The 22,638-nt window shown below is 42.8% G+C and overlaps 1 protein-coding gene across 2 annotated transcripts in view; it reads left to right on the top strand.

Moving 5' to 3' along the window:
• Positions 1 to 22,638, top strand: part of LOC121515446 — a 110,407-nt gene that overhangs the window by 15,255 nt on the left and 72,514 nt on the right. Inside the window, exons 1-2 of one of the 2 annotated variants that reach the window (XM_041796221.1) lie at positions 15,237 to 15,345; positions 18,354 to 18,390. In XM_041796221.1, coding sequence (XP_041652155.1) covers positions 15,290 to 15,345; positions 18,354 to 18,390 — 93 coding nt within the window. In that variant the 5' untranslated portion in view covers positions 15,237 to 15,289. Of the gene's footprint in view, positions 1 to 15,236; positions 15,346 to 18,353; positions 18,391 to 22,638 lie in introns of those variants that run through there. The other variant, XM_041796222.1, reaches the window with a different exon arrangement.

The following is a 22,638-nucleotide window of genomic DNA, read 5'->3' as shown; positions in this document are numbered from 1 at the left end:
TTAATGACATCATATCAAGACAAGGATGGAATGTTTTATACGCTTTAATGACAGCATATCAAGACAAGGATGGAATGTTTCATGAGCTTTAATGACATATCAGAGACAAGGATGGAATGTGTTTTAAGCTTTAATGACATCATATCCCAGACAAGGATTGAATGTGTTATGAGCTTTATTGACTCCATATTAGAGACAAGGACTCAATGTTTTATGAGCTTTAATGACAACATATCAGAGGCAAGGATGGAATGTTTTATGAGCTTTTAGCACATCATATCACGGACAAGGATGGAATGTTTCATAAGCTTTAATGACAGCATAACACAGACAAGGATGGAATGTTTTGTGAGCTTTAATGACATCATATCACAGACAAAGGATGGAATGTTATACGAGCTTTTTTGACTTTATATCACAGACAAGGATGGAATGTTAACCCTAACCCTAACAGCAGATGACGGAATGTTGGTGACGTTTCGAATGCTGGGGGCTTTTCCCTTCATTTTAGTGAACCATAGTTGAAACGTTTGCTCCTCACCAGCTCCATCACTTTCGTTTGGAGCTGGTGAGGACCATCGTTTTCCAGAAGTCTACCCGACAGTCGACATCCCAGAGGTTGTTGGTGTTTCTGAGGTCAGTCTCAGGAGTTGGAGGTTGTTCAGCTCCTTTTAGGAATGACTGTTTGAGGGACCCTTTTCTTTCTGCCATCATTGTTGCTGTACAGACATAAAGAAATCCCGACTGGGACCAGATGAAGACAAGTTTAGGAGCAGAAAGACCGGCTCTTATTACTAAGCAGAATCAGATAATCCAGATCTCTAAAAGGAGACCTCATGTCCATCAGTCTGAGCCAGGCTGGATGGACAGAGATGAAGACATACTTTCAGTTTACTAGCAGAATACAGCAAATCAGCTGATGGGGTGGCCTCTAATGTGTACCAGTACACAACCAGTCCAGTCCTGGTTTCATCCTAGACCACCTATATAGCATTCTGAGCTATCAGATACCAGACTGTTCACACTGAGGATTTCCACACAAAGGATTACCACCATGTCAGATCTAAATCCTGTTCATGGGTGGATTAGCAGGATCTTTGACAAACCACCTTTAACAACTGCAGCCTTCATGACCTGAAAACTGACGAGTCACATCCTTCAGAGACCGCCAACCACAACGTCTGCGTTCATGTCTCTCACACATCTATTACAATAATCCTAAAACGACACACCCCTACGCCATGGTAACCACCTGTCTGACAGGTAAACACTGACACAGAGCTGGCAGGATCAGCATACAATCAGGTTAGACTTGTATTTAAATCTGATCTAACCACTCTGAGCTGATCCTTCAACCGTTTTTTAGAGGGGCAGTCCTAGAGACTTCTGGTATGTTTCAACACACTCCGCCCTGAAATCTTTCTTCTATAGACGTTTGACCAAAATAGTCCTACTGATATAGACTGATATTTACAGCTGATATAGACTGATAGTTACAGCGGATATAAACTGATATTTACAGCTGACCTAGACTGATATTTACAGCTGATATAGACTGATATTTACAGCTGATATAGACTGACTTTTACAGCTGATATACACTGATATTTACAGCTGATATAGACAGATATTTACAGCGGACATAGACTGATATTTACGGCTGACATATACTGATATTTAAGCTGACATAGACTGATATGTACAGCTGATATAGACTGATATTTACAACTGACAGAGACTGATATTTACGGCGGACATAGACTGATATTTACAGCTGATATAGACTGATATTTACAGTTGATCCAGACTGATATTTACAGCTGATATAGACTGATGTTTACAGCTGGTGTAGACTGATATTTACAGCTGATATAGACTGATATTAACAGCTGATATAGACTAATATTTATAGCTGATGTAGACTGATTTTTACAGCTGATATAGACTGATATTTACAGCGGATATAGACTGATATTAACAGCTGATATAGACTGATATTTACCGGTGATATAGACTGATATTTACAGCTGATGTAGACTGATATTTACAGCTGGTGTAGACTGATATTTACAGCGGACCTAGACTTATATTTACAGCTGATATAGACTGATATTTACAGCTGATGTAGACTGATTTTTATAGGTGATGTAAACTGATATTTACGGCGGACCTAGACTGATATTTACAGCTGATATAGACTGATATTTACAGCTGATACAGACTGAGATTTACAGATGATATAGACGGATATTTACGCCTGATATAGACTGATATTTACAGCTGATATAGACTGATATTTACAGCTGATATAGATGGCTATTTACAGCTGTTGTGGACTGATATTTACAGCTGATATAGACAGATATTTACAGCTGACCTAGACTGATATTTACAGCTGATATAGACTGATATTCACAGCTGACATAGACTGATATTTATAGCTGATATAGACTGATTTTAACAGCTGATATAGACTGATATTTACAACTGATGTAGACTGATATTGACAGCTGATTTAGACTGATATTTACAGCGGATATGGACTGATATTTACAGCTGACATAGACTGATATTTATAGCTGATATAGACTGATATTTACAGCTGATACAGACTGATATTTACAGCTGATATAGACTGATATTTACACCTGATATAGACTGATATTGACAGCTGATTTAGACTGATATTTACAGCTGACATAGACAGATATTTACAGCTGACCTAGACTGATATTAACAGCTGATATAGACTGATATTTACAGCTGACATAGACTGATATTTATAGCTGATATAGACTGATTTTAACAGCTGATATAGACTGATATTTACAACTGATATAGACTGATATTTACAGCTGATATAGAATGATATTTACAGCTGGTGTAGACTGATATTTACAGCGGACCTAGACTTATATTTACAGCTGATATAGACTGATATTTACAGCTGATGTAGACTGATTTTTATAGGTGATGTAAACTGATATTTACAGCGGACCTAGACTGATATTTACAGCTGATATAGACTGATATTTACAGCTGATATAGACTGATATTGACAGCTGATATAGATGGCTATTTACAGCTGTTGTGGACTGATATTTACAGCTGATATAGACAGATATTTACAGCTGACCTAGACTGATATTTACAGCTGATATAGACTGATATTCACAGCTGACATAGACTGATATTTATAGCTGATATAGACTGATTTTAACAGCTGATATAGACTGATATTTACAACTGATGTAGACTGATATTGACAGCTGATTTAGACTGATATTTACAGCGGATATGGACTGATATTTACAGCTGACATAGACTGATATTTATAGCTGATATAGACTGATATTTACAGCTGACCTAGACTGATATTGACAGCTGATATAGACTGATATTTACAGCTGACATAGACTGATATTTATAGCTGATATAGACTGATTTTAACAGCTGATATAGACTGATATTTACAACTGATGTAGACTGATATTGACAGCTGATTTAGACTGATATTTACAGCGGATATGGACTGATATTTACAGCTCACATAGACTGATATTTATAGCTGATATAGACTGATATTTACAGCTGATACAGACTGATATTTACAGCTGATATAGACAGATATTTACAGCTGATATAGACTGATATTTACAGCTGACATAGACAGATATTTACAGCTGACCTAGACTGATATTAACAGCTGATATAGACTGATATTTACAGCTGACGTAGACTGATATTTATAGCTGATATAGACTGATATTTACAGGTGATATAGACTGATATTTACAGCTGACAAAGACTGATATTTACAGCTGATATAGACTGATATTTACAACTGATATAGACTGATATTTACAGCTGATACAGACTGATATTTACAGCTGATATAGACTGATATTTACAGGTGATATAGACTGATATTTACAGCTGACAAAGACTGATATTTACAGATGATATAGACGGATATTTACGCCTGATATGGACTGATATTTACAGCTGACATAGACTGATATTTACAGCTGATATAGATGGCTATTTACAGCTGATACAGACTGATGTTTACAGATGATATAGACTGATATTTACAACTGATATAGACTGATATTTACAGCTGATACAGACTGATATTTACAGCTGATATAGACTGATATTTACAGCTGATACAGACTGATATTTACAGCTGATATAGACTGATATTTACAACTGATATAGACTGATATTTACAGCTGACCTAGACTGATATTTACAGCTGATATAGACTGATATTTACAACTGATATAGACTGATATTTACAGCTGATACAGACTGATATTTACAGCTGATATAGACTGATATTTACAGCTGATACAGACTGATATTTACAACTGATATAGACTGATATTTACAACTGATATAGACTGATATTTACAGCTGATACAGACTGATATTTACAGCTGATATAGACTGATATTTACACCTGATATAGACTGATATTTACAGCTGACATAGACAGATATTTACAGCTGACCTAGACTGGTATTTACAGCTGACCTAGACTGATATTAACAGCTGATATAGACTGATATTTACAGCTGACATAGACTGATATTTACAGCTGATATAGACTGATATTTACAGCTGATACAGACTGATATTTACAGCTGATACAGACTGATATTTACAGCTGATATAGACTGATATTTACAGCTGATATAGACTGATATTTACAGCTGACATAGACTGATATTTACAGCTGATATAGATGGCTATTTACATCTGATACAGACTGATATTTACAGCTGATACAGACTGATATTTACAGCTGATACAGACTGATATTTACAGCTGATATAGACTGATATTTACAGTTGATATAGACTGATATTTACAGCTGATATAGACTGATATTTACAGCTGATACAGACTGATATTTACAGCTGATATAGACTGATATTTACAGGTGATATAGACTGATATTTACAGCTGATACAGACTGATATTTACAGCTGATATAGACTGATATTTACAGGTGATATAGACTGATATTTACAGGTGATATAGACTGATATTTACAGCTGATATAGACTGATATTTACAGCTGATGTAGACTGACATTTACAGGTGATGTAGACTGATATTTACAGCTGATATAGACTGACATTTACAGGTGATGTAGACTGATATTTACAGCTGATATAGACTGATATTTACAGCTGATATAGACTGACATTTACAGGTGATGTAGACTGATATTTACAACTGATATAGACTGATATTTACAGCTGACCTAGACTGATATTTACAGCTGATATAGACTGATATTTACAACTGATATAGACTGATATTTACAGCTGATACAGACTGATATTTACAGCTGATATAGACTGATATTTACAGCTGATACAGACTGATATTTACAACTGATATAGACTGATATTTACAACTGATATAGACTGATATTTACAGCTGATACAGACTGATATTTACAGCTGATATAGACTGATATTTACACCTGATATAGACTGATATTTACAGCTGACATAGACAGATATTTACAGCTGACCTAGACTGGTATTTACAGCTGACCTAGACTGATATTAACAGCTGATATAGACTGATATTTACAGCTGACATAGACTGATATTTACAGCTGATATAGACTGATATTTACAGCTGATACAGACTGATATTTACAGCTGATACAGACTGATATTTACAGCTGATATAGACTGATATTTACAGCTGATATAGACTGATATTTACAGCTGACATAGACTGATATTTACAGCTGATATAGATGGCTATTTACATCTGATACAGACTGATATTTACAGCTGATACAGACTGATATTTACTGCTGATACAGACTGATATTCACAGCTGATATAGACTGATATTTACAGTTGATATAGACTGATATTTACAGCTGATATAGACTGATATTTACAGCTGATACAGACTGATATTTACAGCTGATATAGACTGATATTTACAGGTGATATAGACTGATATTTACAGCTGATACAGACTGATATTTACAGCTGATATAGACTGATATTTACAGGTGATATAGACTGATATTTACAGGTGATATAGACTGATATTTACAGCTGATATAGACTGATATTTACAGCTGATGTAGACTGACATTTACAGGTGATGTAGACTGATATTTACAGCTGATATAGACTGACATTTACAGGTGATGTAGACTGATATTTACAGCTGATATAGACTGATATTTACAGCTGATATAGACTGACATTTACAGGTGATGTAGACTGATATTTACAGCTGATATAGACTGACATTTACAGGTGATGTAGACTGATATTTACAGCTGATGTAGACTGATATTTATAGGTGATGTAGACTGATATTTACAGCTGATATAGACTGATATTTATAGGTGATGTAGACTGATATTTACAGCTGATATAGACTGATATTTATAGGTGATGTAGACTGATATTTACAGCTGATATAGACTGATATTTACAGCTGATATAGACTGATATTTACAGCTGATACATACTTATCTTTACAGGTGATATAGACTGATATTCACAGCTGATGTAGACTGGCATTAGTCCTGTTAAATGTAAGTGACCTGTCACCTTGCTGATTTTTCTGTGGTTGTCAATGTGCTGAGATGACGACTAGAGACACTTCCGTCGCCTTCATCTGCTCTCTTACCGTCTCCAACTCAAACGTGTCTGTTGAACACATAGTTTACCCTCAGTGTCAAAAACTTGACCTCAGTCTTCAAGAACTGGATCATTGAGTGGTTAGAGAAAAACCACTGAGACTCTTCTGACAGCAGCAATCTCCATTTTGTTATTGATGCCTAGATCGTGATTTTTATGTAAACCACTCTGTGCACGTTAGAACAAATCCCATCGCTGTGTTACCCTGAGGTCCACGAGAAACATGGATCCAAGTGGTCTGGTTCATTACAGTTTGGTTTAGTCCAGATTAGTAGATCATCACGTCATCATATGAACCACACATGAATCAACATCATCAGGAACCATCCTTTAGTCTAACTAAGGTGTCGTCTCAGATTCAGTTTGAAGATGAGCAGAGATAGATTTACCAGAGGACCTCAGACTTCTTCCTGGTCTGCTCCATCAAAACCATCCTGTAAATCTTTCACCTCCACCGTTTATAGCGACAGCAGAGAGGAACCGATGCATGGATGAGATGTCTTGGTCAGACTGGATCTTCCTCCTGGGAAGCAAGAATGAGAAACCTCTTCTACCTGTACCAGGGCCAAGTGTGGAGTACTTTCATGGGTCAAAGAAACTGGACCCTGGAGGTCAAAGAAATGAGCCTTTGGGGAGTCAAACAAATGAGATATCTTTGGTCAAACAAATGAAACTTTCAGGGTCAAACAAATTAGACTTTGAGGGTCTAACAAATGAGACTTTGGGGGTCAAACAAACTGGATGTTGGAGGTCTAACTAATGAGGCTTTGGGAGTCAAACACATGAGACTTTGGGGGTCAAACAAATGAGACTTAGGGGGTCAAGCAAATGAGCCTTTGGAGGTCAAACAAATTGCACTTTGGGGGTCAAACAAATTAGACTTTGAGGGTCTAACAAATGAGCCTTTGGGGGTCAAACGAACTGAATGTTGGAGGTCTAACTAATGAGGCTTTGGGAGTCAAACACATGAGACTGGGGGTCAAACAAACTGGACTTTTGGGGGACAAACAAATGAGACTTTGGGGGTCAATCACATTAGACTTTCAAGGTCTAACTAATGATACCTTGGGAGTCAAACACATGAGACTTTGGGGGTCCAGCAAATGAGCCTTTGGAGGTCAAACAAATTGCAATTTGGGGGTTAAACAAATTAGACTTTTAGGGTCTAACAAATGAGCCTTTGGGTGTCAAACAAACTGGATGTTGGAGGTCTGACAAATGAGACTTTGGGAGTCAAACACATGAGACTGGAGGTCAAACAAACTGGACTTTGGGGGTCAAACACATGAGACTGGGGGTCAAACATATTAGACTTTGGGGGTCAAACAAATGAGACTTTGCGGGTCAAACAAACTGGACTTTTGGGGGTCAAACAAATGAGACTTTGGGGGTCAAACACATGAGACTTTCGAGGTCTAACTAATGAGACCTTGGGAGTCAAACACATGAGACTTTGTGGGTCAAACAAATGAGCCTTTTGGGGTCAAACAAATGAGACTTTGGAGGTCAAACAAATGACCCTTTGGGGGTCTAACAAATGTGACTTTGGGGGTCAAACAAACTGGACGTTGGAGATCAAAACTAAATGGACTTTGGAGGTCTAACAAATGAGACTTTGGGGGTCTAACTAATGAGATTTTTGGAGGTCAAACAAATGAGACTTTGGGGGTCAAACAAATGAGATGTCTCGGGTCAAACAAATGAGACTTTTGGGGTCAAACAAATGAGACTTTTGGGGGTCTAACTAATGAGACTTTGGGGGTCAAACACATGAGACTGGGGGTCACCGACATAAGACTTTGGGATACAAACAAATGAGACTTTTGGGGTCAAATGCATGAGATTTTTAGGGGTCAAACAAATGAGATATCTTGGGTCAAACAAACTGGACCTTTGGAGGTTAAACACATGAGACTTTAGAGGTCTAACTAATGAAACCTTGGGAGTCAAACAAATGAGACTTTTGGGGGTCAAACAAATTGCACTTTGGGGGTCAAACAAATTAGACTTTGAGGGTCTAACAAATGAGCCTTTGGGGGTCAAACAAACTGGATGTTGGAGGTCTAACTAATGAGACTTTGGGAGTCAAACACATGAGACTTTGGGGGTCAAACAAATGAGACTTTGGGGGTCAAAGAAACTGGACTTTGGGGGTCAAACACATGAGACTTTGGGGGTCAAACACATGAGACTTGACTCCCAAGGTCTCATTAGTTAGACCTACAAACAAATGTGACTTTGGAGGTCAAACAAACTGTACTTTTGGGGTCAAACAAATTAGACTTTGGAAGTCTAACAAATGAGCGTTTGGGGGTCTAACAAATATGACTTTGGGGGTCAAACAAACTGGATGTTGGAGGTCTAACTAATGTGACTTTTGGGGTCAAAAAATTAGACTTTGGAGTCAAACACATGAGACTTTGCGGGTCAAACAAACTGGATGTTGGAGGTCTAACTAATGTGACTTTGGGGGTCAAAAAATTTGACTTTGGAGTCAAACAAATGAGCCTTTGGGGGTCAACCAAATGAGACTTTAGGGCTCAAAAAAATGAGACTTTGGGGGTCAAACACATGAGACTTTGGGGGTCAAACAAATGAGATGTCTGGGGTCAAACAAACTAGACTTTGGAGGTCAAACAAACTGTACTTTTGGGGTCAAACAAATGAGACTTTGGGGGTCAAACAAATGAGACTTGGGGGTCAAACAAACTAGACTTTGGAGGTCAAACTGTACTTTTGGGGGTCAAGCAAATGAGCCTTTGGGGGTCAAACAAATTGCACTTTGGGGGTCAAAGAAATGAGACTTTCGGGGTCTAACAAATGAGCCTTTGGAGGTCTAACTAATGAAACTTTGGGAGTCAAACACTTGAGACTTTGGGGTTAAACAAATGAGATGTCTGGGGTCAAGCAAATGAGCCTTTTGGGGGTCAACCAAATGGGACTTTGGAGATGACATAAATGGGATTTTATGGGTCACACAAGCGTGTGTAGTCTCAGTCTGCGATCTGGACCAGGGTTAAGGCTGCTCCCTCTCTCTCTTCTTCCGTTCCTCTCCGTCTCGTCTCATTCCGCTCATACCAGACATTCCTCCTGGCCAGCTGAGTGAGTCTACAGCCTCTGTGAACAGAACCACCAAGTCAGCACTCGTTGTATAACAATTACCCCCCCCCATTACCCCACTACAATGTTTATGCTCCGTGTGTCTGTAGATCTACTCCTGTTTCATAAACAACTCTCACACTGATCTGAGTCCAAAAACATTGGCTCTCTCTGTAAATAAACCCAGAAGTCTTTGATTGTCAACCTCATAAACTCACGTTTGATTCACAGTAGAACAGAAACAACACATCAGATGTTCAACTGAGACATTTTACTGTTTCAGGAAAATATTAGCTCAATGTTTGTCATAGGCAATAACCCAAGCCCATACCATCAGAGATTCGGGCTTTAGAACTGAACCAGGACAACGAGCTGGATGCTCCCTCTCCTCTTTAGTCCACCAGAAAACTGTTCTGTGGTTTCATCTGACCACAGAACAGTTTTCCATGTAGCATCAGTCCATGTAAGATGAGCTTTGATTTCTGGAATGTTCCTGAGCCCATGCAGTGATTTCAGTACAGAATCAAGCCTGTTTTTAATGCAGTGGCCCCTGAGGGCCCCTCAGCCCCCTCAGTGGTGAAAATAGAAGTGAGAGTGTTGGCGTTAAATTAAACCTCAGAGAGGATGAGCTCACAGTCCTGGTGTCTTTTTAATACATGAGGCTGTTTATAGGATAGAGGTCATCAGAGAGTGATCTCTAACAGGAGACAGACCACATTGGCTGGTTTATTTTACTGGGTTTTACCCTGCTTATACTGGTCTCATTTATCCGTGCAGGGAAACTGGTCTAGATCCAGTTCACACTAAAACCTTCTCTGTAGATAAACACGATCAGAATCCAGAAGAGACAGGCTCCTAAAACGAGCTGAGCTAATGATAGCTGCAGCTAACTGCTCCTCCTGATGTCCCTGTATCAGAAAACCAGGACCCCGAAAACCTCAGTGTGTATGTATGAAGAGGACTCAGAAAAACCAGGACCCCGAAAACCTCAGTGTGTATGTACGACGAGGACTCAGAAAAACCAGGACCCCAAAAACCTCAGTGTGTATGTATGACGAGGACTCAGAAAAACCAGGACCCCGAAAACCTCAGTGTGTATGTATGAAGAGGACTCAGAAAAACCAGGACCCCGAAAACCTCAGTGTGTATGTATGAAGAGGACTCAGAAAAACCAGGACCCCGAAAACCTCAGTGTGTATGTACGCCGTAGAATCTTTACTACCTAAAAACATTCCATCCTTGCCTTTGAAGATGATGTCACCCTTCAAAGGTTTTTAAAACATTCCATCCTTGCCTTTGAAGATGTCACACTTCAAAGGTTTGAAAACATTCCATCCTTGCCTGTGAAGATGATGTCACCCTTCAAAGGTTTGAAAACTTTCCATCCTTGCCTGTGAAGATGATGTCACCCTTCAAAGTTTTGAAAACTTTCCATCCTTGCCTGTGAAGATGATGTCACCCTTCAAAGTTTTGAAAACTTTCCATCCTTGCCTGTGAAGATGATGTCACCCTTCAAAGGTTTGAAAACATTCCATCCTTGCCTGTGAAGATGATGTCACCCTTCAAAGTTTTGAAAACTTTCCATCCTTGTCTGTGAAGTTGATGTCACATTTCAAAGGTTTGAAAACATTCATTCCTTGCATGTGAAGATGATGTCACTTTTCAAAGGTCTGAAAACATTCCATCCTTGCATGTGAAGATGATGTCACACTTCACAGGTTTGAAAACATTCCATCCTTGCCTGTGAAGATGGATGTCACACTTCAAAGGTTTGAAAACATTCCATCCTTGCCTGTGAAGATGGATGTCACACTTCAAAGGTTTGAAAACATTCCATCCTTGCCTGTGAAGATGATGTCACACTTCAAAGGTTTGAAAACATTCCATCCTTGCCTGTGAAGATGATGTCACCCTTCAAAGTTTTGAAAACATTCCATCCTTGCCTATTCCGTGCTGAGTTGGTCATTTATAAAGCTCTTTCTTTTCTCCTGTGCTCCACATCTGATGTGTTCTGTCCCTGCATCACTGAGCATGCTCAGTTAGCAAGCAGACTGATCTCCAGTTTCTCCCTGCTGAGGAGGCCTGAGGGGCCGCATGCTGAGGAGGCCTGAGGGGCCCCCTGCTGAGGAGGCCTGAGGGGCCGCATGCTGAGGGGCCCCCTGCTGAGGAGGCCTGAGGGGCCCCCTGCTGAGGAGGCCTGAGGGGCCGCATGCTGAGGAGGCCAGAGGGGCCCCCTGCTGAGGAGGCCTGAGGGGCCCCCTGCTGAGGAGGCCTGAGGGGCCGCATGCTGAGGAGGCCTGAGGGGCCGCATGCTGAGGAGGCCTGAGGGGCCGCATGCTGAGGAGGCCTGAGGGGCCGCATGCTGAGGAGACCTGAGGGGCCCCCTGCTGAGGAGGCCTGAGGGGCCACATGCTCAAACATAGCTGGTGTTTTATTAGGGGGGGGTCGGGGGAGATTTTGTGGTTAGACAGACAGAAGGATCCAGGATCACGCTGACTGTCCTCAGTTAAGGTCTTTGCCCCTCTCTGTGCTGTCCCCCTCCTCATAAAGACCTGTTCCAGGACCCACTGGTGTCCTCGTAGTCCCTGCACGTTTAGTCATGGGTGTCGGACCCGTTCTAGACAGGTGGGACAGGTCCCGCCCACTTTTTCTGTGCCTCTGAAGGCCATGCCTTCAATCATCGTTAAGGTGATTAGATTAGAGGCTGCTTCACTCCCAGAGAGTTTAGATCAGGAGTCTTTCCTGTCCCAGAGGGGCAGGTTGGTCTAAAGCAGACCTCCACACTGACAGAACCCTTAAAAATACAGAAACACATCCATGTGATCCAGAACTACCCTGGATTTAATCATTAGAGACCAGCAGAGAGGTTCCATGTGATCCAGAACTACCCTGGATTTAATCATTAGAGACCAGCAGAGAGGTTCCATGTGATCCAGAACTACCCTGGATTTAATCATTAGAGACCAGCAGAGAGGTTCCATGTGATCCAGAACTACCCTGGATTTAATCATTAGAGACCAGCAGCTCCATCAGTCCAGAAAATCCACTTTATAGATAACCATCTGAGCCAGGCTCATAGGACCAGTGAGTCCAGGTATCTGTTAAATGTGGTCCTCCTGGTCTCTGTAAACCTCCTCCTGGTCTCTGTAAACCTCCTCCTGGTCTCTATAAACCTCCTCCTGGTCTCTATAAACCTCCTCCTGGTCTCAGTTACCCTCCTCCTGTTCTCTATAAACCTCTTCCTGGTCTCAGTTACCCTCCTCCTGGTCTCAGTAAACCTCCTCCTGGTCTCAGTTACCCTCCTCCTGGTCTCTATAAACCTCTTTCTGGTCTCAGTTACCCTCTTCCTGGTCTCAGTTACCCTCCTCCTGTTCTCTATAAACCTCCTCCTGGTCTCTATAAACCTCCTCCTGGTCTCAGTTACCCTCCTCCTGGTCTCAGTTACCCTCCTCCTGTTCTCTATAAACCTCTTCCTGGTCTCAGTTACCCTCCTCCTGGTCTCAGTAAACCTCCTCCTGGTCTCAGTTACCCTCCTCCTGGTCTCTATAAACCTCTTCCTGGTCTCAGTTACCCTCCTCCTGTTCTCTGTAAACCTCTGAATTAATGGTGGATTTCCTGTGGGGGACTGAAGAGGGACCCACAAGGGTTTTTCTGTAGATCTCCCTGATCTGGATCAGCTGGGGCAGACCGGGGCTTTACCTCTGAAACCTGGACCGGCAGAAAATTGAGGCTCTTCTCATGATCCTAAGTGGAGTCAAATAAAGTACCAACTGTTTCACTGGACCTGATCCACATGCCAAAAACCAGGACCTTGTCCACCTGTTTGGTCCCATAGATCAGGGATGCGCGATAAGACGATCTCAGATCGTGAAGAAATAGAATGTGTTGGCGATCTGCTTAATCTGTTTTATCGTAGGATCGGCTCTACTCCTTCTGGCTCTGTGCCCCACAATCTGCCCAAAGCTTAGCAGCGTTTTTGGATGAGCTCTAAACAGCGCCCTCCGGTCTGCCGTCCACATACCGGAGTAAAGTGTGTCTGAGGCAGGTAGCCTACGGTTTAACTGTTACAGCACACATTGTTTTGCTTTCAATTATTATTTTCCGAGTTATTTACAAGCCTTTCCACCTGGCAAGTAAGCGTCAGGATAACGCAGTCACTGCTGAAACATTATAACATCAGTGTCGGAGGGAGGCGGTGATGTCTGTGACATCCAGACATGGATCATTATTAGAAAATGTTTTAAACAGTAAAATCATTGATTTACATGCATTTCTTTGGCCTACATTCATACTGCTGCAGCAGTAATCCTGCCTTTCCTCTTCCTCTCTCCTTCACTGTAGCAGCAGGCAGGTGCCAGTGTGACACGTTTATGTCACTGCTCGTCACGGCCTCATTCAAGCAGTAAATCAACATATACACCACCCTTTTTTAAATAAAAATCTAAATTGCGGTAAAATAACATACAGTCACTATTTAACTGCATGACCACGTCTCAAAAATTCTTCAAATGTGTGTCATATTTATGTTTGTCTGTAAACAAGGCTGAAGTGAATGTGATGTTACATTGCATACTGTATGAACAGGCTACTTGGTTAAAGCTTCAGCTGCAGGAATTCTTTTTAAAAACCATGTAGTTTAAAATGCGAATAAAGTATCAAAATGTGCTTAATAAACAGTAAAGTAGGTTTTAAAACGCAGATGAAGACACACTTAATAATTCTGCAGACAATTTAGAAATTGGTTCCAGAAGACAGAATAGATCAGAATGCAGGAAAATAAACGTTAGGAACTTTGATATATTGTGGGATAAGACATATATATATACACACACACACACACACCCCCACACACACACATATAATGCATTGGCCAACAGGATGGTGCAGAAGAAATCGAGAAAAATCAGAGAAAAGGTTGTTCTTTCTGGTCACTAACTTGTAAATTTGTCTTAGAAATTTAATGAAAAAAACTTGTGATAAAATCAAGATCGTAATCTGGCCTTAAAAAATATCGTGATATGATTTTTTTTCCATATCGCCCACCCCTACCGTAGATCTTCAGTCTAATGATCAGGATCCTAAAGAAGACTCTTAAAGGTCCTGGCTCCGGTTTAGTGCTAGGACCCTGATAGATATTGATTCTATGATCCGTTAAAGTCTGATGGTTTCTGTGTTTAATCAGCTGATCGTCAGACCTTTACTCTGGCGGTCCTCGTCAACATGGCATCCACTACAGCGCTCTGTGTGGCGCTTGTTCTGGGTCTACCATCAGAAACGTTTGTGTGGTCACATAAAGCTCCTCTGTGTAACCGTGGCGTTTCCTGTCCATGAATGGTCGTCCTCATCAGAGCGTGCAGACGGGTGGCGATCTTCTGAGCTCATCATGTCGAGGACTGAGCGGACGCTGAGGGCGGTCTGGTCTTTACGGTGACAAAGAGATCTTTGATCAGAGCGTGACTCCAGGACTTTAGCTCACTCTGGTCTCTGATAGATCCATGAACCAGGGTCAGGGTGGCAGATGTACCTACATCCTGGGACAGTTAAGGTACAGGTGAGCGGGCCCTTCTAAACCCTAACCCCTAAACCCTAGCCCCTAAACGCTAAACTCTAGCCCCTAACCCCTAAACCTTAAACCCTAGCCTCTAAACCCTAACCCTTAAACCCCAAACCCTAAACTCTGACCCTAACCCCTAACCCCTAAACCCTTAGCCCTAGCCCCTAACCCCCAACCCCTAAACTCTAGCCCCTAACCCCTAAACACTAAACTCTAGCCCCTGATCCCTAACCCCTAACCCCTAACCCCTAGCCCCTAGTCCCTAACCCCTAAACCCTATCCCCTAGCCCCTAGCCCCCAACCCCTAACCCCTTACCCCTAGTCCTTAACCCCTAAACCCTAGCCCCTAACCCCTAACCCCTAACCCCTTACCCCTATTCCTTAACCCCTAAACCCTAGCCCCTAACCCCTAGTCCTTAACCCCTAACCCTAACCCTCCAGCTGATGTCAGAATGGTTCATAGATCCTCTTGGGCCTCTTAGAGGTGGTCTGGTCTGACGGCCACGTTGACCTGGTCTGGCCCCCCTCACTGTCGTCCCAGTAGCTTGTGAAGTGTAGATGAAGGGCGGCGCCATCATGGCCATTTCAGAGGCGTCCCTTGGGTCTTCCTGCTGTCAAAGCTTTGTCTGTCCTCATAAACCGGACCAGATCAAGGACCAAAGATCAAGTTCTACTGTCTTGGCTTAGAAAATGTTTTTATTTATAATTTAACCCTTTGTTTTAACCAGATGAAGACCAGCTGAGACTGAGACCAGCTGAGACTGAGACCAGCTGAGACTGAGACCAGCTGAAACTGTGACCAGCTGAGACTGAGACCAGCTGAGACTGAGACCAGCTGAAAATGTGACCAGCTGAGACTGAGACCAGCTAAGACTGAGAACAGCAAACTGAGACCAGCTAATACTGAGACCAGCTGAGACTGAGACCAGCTGAGACTGAGAACAGCAGACTGAGACCAGCTGATACTGTGACCAGCTGAGATTGAGAACAGCTGAGGGTGAGACCAGCTGAGACTAAGACCAGCTGAGACTGAGACCAGCTGAAGGTGAGACCAGCTGAGACTGAGACCATCTGAGACTGAGAACAGCAAACTGAGACCAGCTGAGACTGAGACCAGCTGAGACTGTGACCTGCTGAGATTGAGAACAGCGGAGGCTGAGACCAGCTGAGACTGAGACCAGCTAAGACTGAGACCAGCTGAGACTGAAACCAGCTTAGACTGAAAACAGCAGACTGAGACCAGCTGATACTGTGACCAGCTGAGATTGAGAACAGCTGAGAGTGAGACCAGCAGAGACTGAGACCAGCTGAGACTGAGACCAGCTGAAGGTGAGACCAGCTGAGACTGAGACCAGCTGAGACTGAGACCAGCTGAGACTGCGAACAGCAAACTGAGACCAGCTGAGACTGAGACCAGCTGAGACTGTGACCAGCTGAGATTGAGAACAGCTGAGGCTGAGACCAGCTGAGACTGAGACCAGCTGAGACTGTGACCAGCTGAGATTGAGAACAGCTGAGACTGAGACCAGCTGATATTGAGAACAGCTGAGGGTGAGACCAGCTGAGACTGAGAACAGCAGCTGAGGGTGAGACCAGATGAGACTGAGACCAGCTGAGGGTGAGACCAGCAGAGACTGAGATCCAGCTGAGGGTGAGACCAGCTGAGGGTGAGACCAGCAGAGACTGAGACCAGCTGAGACTGAGAACAGCAAACTGAGACCAGCTGAGACTGAGACCAGATGAGACTGTGACCAGCTGAGATTGAGAACAGCTGAGGCTGAGACCAGCAGATACTGAGACCAGCTAAGACTGAGACCAGCTGAGACTGAGACCAGCTGAGACTGTGACCAGCTGAGATTGAGAACAGCAGAGGCTGAGGCCAGCTGAGACTGAGACCAGCTAAGACTGAGACCAGCTGAGACTGAGACCAGCTTGGACTGAAAACTGCAGACTGAGACCAGCTGATACTGTGACCAGCTGAGATTGAGAACAGCTGAGGATGAGACCAGCAGAGACTGAGACCAGCTGAGACTGAGACCAGCTGAAGGTGAGACCAGCTGAGACTGAGACCAGCTGAGACTGAGAACAGCAAACTGAGACCAGCTGAGACTGAGACCAGCTGAGACTGTGACCAGCTGAGATTGAGAACAGCTGAGGCTGAGACCAGCTGAGACTGAGACCAGCTGAGACTGTGACCAGCTGAGATTGAGAACAGCTGAGACTGAGAACAGCTGAGGGTGAGACCAGCTGAGACTGAGACCAGCTTGGACTGAAAACTGCAGACTGAGACCAGCTGATACTGTGACCAGCTGAGATTGAGAACAGCTGAGGATGAGACCAGCAGAGACTGAGACCAGCTGAGACTGAGACCAGCTGAAGGTGAGACCAGCTGAGACTGAGACCAGCTGAGACTGAGAACAGCAAACTGAGACCAGCTGAGACTGAGACCAGCTGAGGGTGAGACCAGCAGAGACTGAGACCAGCTGAGACTGAGACCAGATGAGACTGAGACCAGCTGAGGGTGAGACCAGCTGAGGGTGAGACCAGCTGAGACTAAGACCAGCTGAGACTGAGACCAGCTGAGGGTGAGACCAGCTGAGGGTGAGACCAGCTGAGACTGAGACCAGATGAGACTGAGACCAGCTGTGATTGAGACCAGCTGAGGCTGAGACCAGCAGAGACTGAGACCGGGTCGCTTACTCACAAGTATTTCCACGCTCCCACAGCTGCAACACAGCCCGCCACGCCCCAGGGCGGGAGGGCCCTTCAGTGCTGCTAGCAGCCCTAGCTCAAACATTTTTTTCTTGCCTTTGTGGTTTAGTTTTACACCTTTCTAATCCAACATAAAGCAGACAGACTCATCAGCTGACAGATAACTATGACCAGTCAGAGATGCTCACAGATGGAGGTCAAAGGTCATAGAGAGGAGACATGGAGGTTTACTGTTAGTGTTTGGTACCTGATCAGTTATCATGTTTATTGATCCTCTCTCTCTGTTCTTTCAGAGTCATGAAGCTGAATCCTCTACAGGCTCCTCTCTATGTGAGTACATCTGAAATACTACCCATCAGACACAGGGGGGCGCCGTCATGACGTGTCAGCGTTCACTCATGGCCAGCAGAGGGCAGTAAAGCCGCTAAACCACCTGTAGCAGATAATAATGAGAGCAGCTACCCCATTATTATAGAGGGAGAAAAGCTGTTAAAAAGCATTTCCAGGTCCACAGAGGAAGTGACACCAGACCACCGTGGTGCCCAGAAGTCCCCTTTTAACAGCTTTTCTCCCTCATTCTGATTCATGTTTGAGTGATGACTAAAAGTCTGTTTCCCGTTTAGTTAATAGGCCTAATGACCGGCCATTTTAATTGGACAGAGTCCTCAACTGGAAACAGGAAGTTGTCCTGAGAAAGAGGCTGTGTTGAAAAGTTATATAACTTTAGATAAACTGTGTCACTTCCTGTCGTGTACGACAGCGCCGGTCTGGAAGGCGTTTTAACCATCACATTCAGAGAAAAGCTCACACAGCCTCCTTTGGTTCTTCTTCTCTGTTCTAAAAACGGTAGCTCGTTCATGCAGTGCTTTTGGGTAAGAAGGGTTGATTTCTGGTTTATAGCGCTAACAGTTAGCAAGGCTAAAGGAAGCTAAATGTAAAGCTAAACCAAACGCTAGTGGATCGGTGCATAAACTCCCTGATACTGATTTTAAGCAGTATGGTATGTTTTTCTGTATCAGGACAACTCTTGTACTTTCAGACAGACATGGTTCTGGTTCCGGTCTCAGGACCTTGGTCCTTTCTGGCCTGGGTTCACAGTTGTCAGAGTGTGGGGATGTTGCATAATAAAGCCCTGACCCTGCTGTCCCTCCTGCAGACACCTTCAGATGTGTTTAGGTCACGGTCGGAGAGGAAGCAGCAGAGAGAGTTTGGTTTAAATCAGGACTACAGCTGACTGACACCAACGCCATAGACAGGGCGTTCATTTAAACGTCCTTATAAATGATGGCGCTCTCATATCTTAGATGTTTTTTTCTCATTCTCCTCTTCCTGTCTGTTGAACACCTGCTGTTAGTGAGGAAGTGAGAGAGAGTCAGGAAACGGAGGTGTGTTCACCGAGGTGGTTCATTTATCTCTGTGGTTGAAATCAAATGAGGACGGTGAAATAAGAGTTTATTTCCTCCTCACTAGTGCATCTCAAAAACTAGAATATCATGAAAAAGTAAAATATTTTTTCTCACTCTTTTCTGAAAGGTAAACCCATATATTATATAGAATCATTACACACAGAGTGAAGTATTTCAAGCCTTTATTTCTTGAAATGTTGATGATTATGGCTCACAGATAAGAAAACCCAAAATTCAGTGTCTCAGAAAATGAGAATATTATGTAAGATCAATAAAAGGATGTTTTAAACAGAAATGTCAGGCTTCTGAAAAGTCTGTTCATTTCTATGCATCAATACTTGGTTGGGCCTCCTTCTGCATGAATTACTGCATCAATGCGGCGTGGCATGGAGGCGATCAGCCTGTGGCACTGCTCAGGTGAAGGAACGTGATGCAACTGGAACTTCAAGCAACGTGGATTCTATTCCTTTTAAATTCTTCCTCCAGACTCTGGGACCTTGAATCCAGGTTGCTTGAAGTCCAGTGTGAAGTTTCCACAGTCAGTGATGATCTGGGCTGCCATGGCATCTGCTGGTGTTGGTCCACTGTGTTTAATCAGGTCAAAGGTCAACGCAGCCATCTACCAGGACATTTTAGAGACCTTCATGCTTCCTTCTGCTGACCAGCACCATGGAGATGCTGATTTCATTTTCCAGCAGGACTTGGCACCTGCCCACACTGCCAAAGGTACTAAAAGCTGCTTCAGTGACCATGGAGTTACTGTGACTCTGACCTGAACCCCATAGAGAATCTATGGAAGATGAGAGACACCAGACCCAACAATGCAGATGACCTGAAGGCCGCTATCAAAGCAACCTGGGCTTCATTACACCTGAGCAGTGCCACAGGCTGATCGCCTCCATGCCACGCCGCACTGATGCAGTAATTCATGCAGAAGGAGGTACTGGTACATCACTAGTACATCATGGTTACCTACAGCCTCAGTCATGCTCTTACAAAGAACGCTGATGATCAGGTCCTCAGAATACAACAAACATATGATATCAGTCTATGGAGTCAATACGGTTACAGAAATCTAGAAATGAGGGTCAAATATTTATTAATACCAGGATGTGACGATGACTCTGGTCTGTCAGTAGTGATGAAGGTCAAACATTCCTCAGTGCTATTGTTAGCTCTCTGTTAACTGCTCTTTACTGCCTGTTCAGCACTGAGTCTCTCTCTAGAGTCATGTTTCAGTCAGAGGGCGGGACTCTGACCGCCGCGTGCAGGTTAACCCTCAGAACAGTCACGCTGCTGAACATTTAGACTGCCTCAAAACTCAGACCACCTTAAGTATTTATCTCACTCAGACCACCTTAAGTATTTATTCTCACCCAGACCACCTTAAGTGTTTATTCTCACTCAGGCCACCTTAAGTGTTTATCTCACTCAGACCACCTTAAGTATTTATCTCACTCAGACCACCTTAAGTATTTATTCCCACTCAGACCACCTTAAGTGTTTATTCTCACCCAGACCACCTTTGGTGTTTATCTCACTCAGACCACCTTAAGTGTTTATCTCACTCAGACCACCTTAAGTATTTATCTCACTCAGACCACCTTAAGTATTTATTCCCACTCAGACCACCTTAAGTGTTTATCTCACTCAGACCACCTTTGGTGTTTATCTCACTCAGACCACCTTAAGTGTTTATCTCACTCAGACCACCTTAAGTGTTTATTCTCACTCAGACCACCTTAAGTGTTTATCTCACCCAGGCCACCTTAAGTGTTTATCTCACCCAGACCACTTTAAATGTTTATCTCACCCAGACCACCTTAAATGTTTATTCTCACTCAGACCACCTTAAGTGTTTATCTCACCCAGACCACCTTAAATGTTTATCTCACCCAGACCACCTTAATTGTTTATTCTCACTCAGACCACCTTAAGTGTTTATTCTCACCCAGACCACCTTAAATGTTTATCTCACTCAGACCACCTTAAGTGTTTATCTCACTCAGACCACCTTAAGTGTTTATTCTCACTCAGACCACCTTAAGTGTTTATCTCACTCAGACCACCTTTAGTGTTTATCTCAGTCAGACCACCTTAAGTGTTTATTCTCACCCAGACCACCTTAAGTGTTTATCTCACCCAGACCACCTTAAGTGTTTATCTCACTCAGACCACCTTAAGTGTTTATCTCACTCAGACCACCTTAAGTGTTTATCTCACTCAGACCACCTTAAGTGTTTATTCTCACTCAGACCACCTTAAGTGTTTATCTCACCCAGACCACCTTAAGTGTTTATCTCACTCAGACCACCTTAAGTGTTTATTCTCACCCAGACCACCTTAAGTGTTTATCTCACTCAGACCACCTTAAGTGTTTATCTCACTCAGACCACCTTAAGTATTTATCTCACTCAGACCACCTTAAGTATTTATTCTCACCCAGACCACCTTAAGTGTTTATTCTCACTCAGGCCACCTTAAGTGTTTATCTCACTCAGACCACCTTAAGTATTTATCTCACTCAGACCACCTTAAGTATTTATTCCCACTCAGACCACCTTAAGTGTTTATTCTCACCCAGACCACCTTTGGTGTTTATCTCACTCAGACCACCTTAAGTATTTATCTCACTCAGACCACCTTAAGTATTTATTCCCACTCAGACCACCTTAAGTGTTTATCTCACTCAGACCACCTTTGGTGTTTATCTCACTCAGACCACCTTAAGTGTTTATCTCACTCAGACCACCTTAAGTGTTTATTCTCACTCAGACCACCTTAAGTGTTTATCTCACCCAGGCCACCTTAAGTGTTTATCTCACCCAGACCACTTTAAATGTTTATCTCACCCAGACCACCTTAAATGTTTATTCTCACTCAGACCACCTTAAGTGTTTATCTCACCCAGACCACCTTAAATGTTTATCTCACCCAGACCACCTTAATTGTTTATTCTCACTCAGACCACCTTAAGTGTTTATTCTCACCCAGACCACCTTAAATGTTTATCTCACTCAGACCAACTTAAGTGTTTATCTCACTCAGACCACCTTAAGTGTTTATTCTCACTCAGACCACCTTAAGTGTTTATCTCACTCAGACCACCTTTAGTGTTTATCTCAGTCAGACCACCTTAAGTGTTTATTCTCACCCAGACCACCTTAAGTGT

The sequence above is a fragment of the Cheilinus undulatus genome, linkage group 9, assembly GCF_018320785.1.
Source record: "Cheilinus undulatus linkage group 9, ASM1832078v1, whole genome shotgun sequence".
NCBI classification, from domain to species: domain Eukaryota; kingdom Metazoa; phylum Chordata; class Actinopteri; order Labriformes; family Labridae; genus Cheilinus; species Cheilinus undulatus.
Note: the sequence above shows the minus strand (reverse complement) of the source record. Positions and strands in the feature narration are given on the sequence as shown.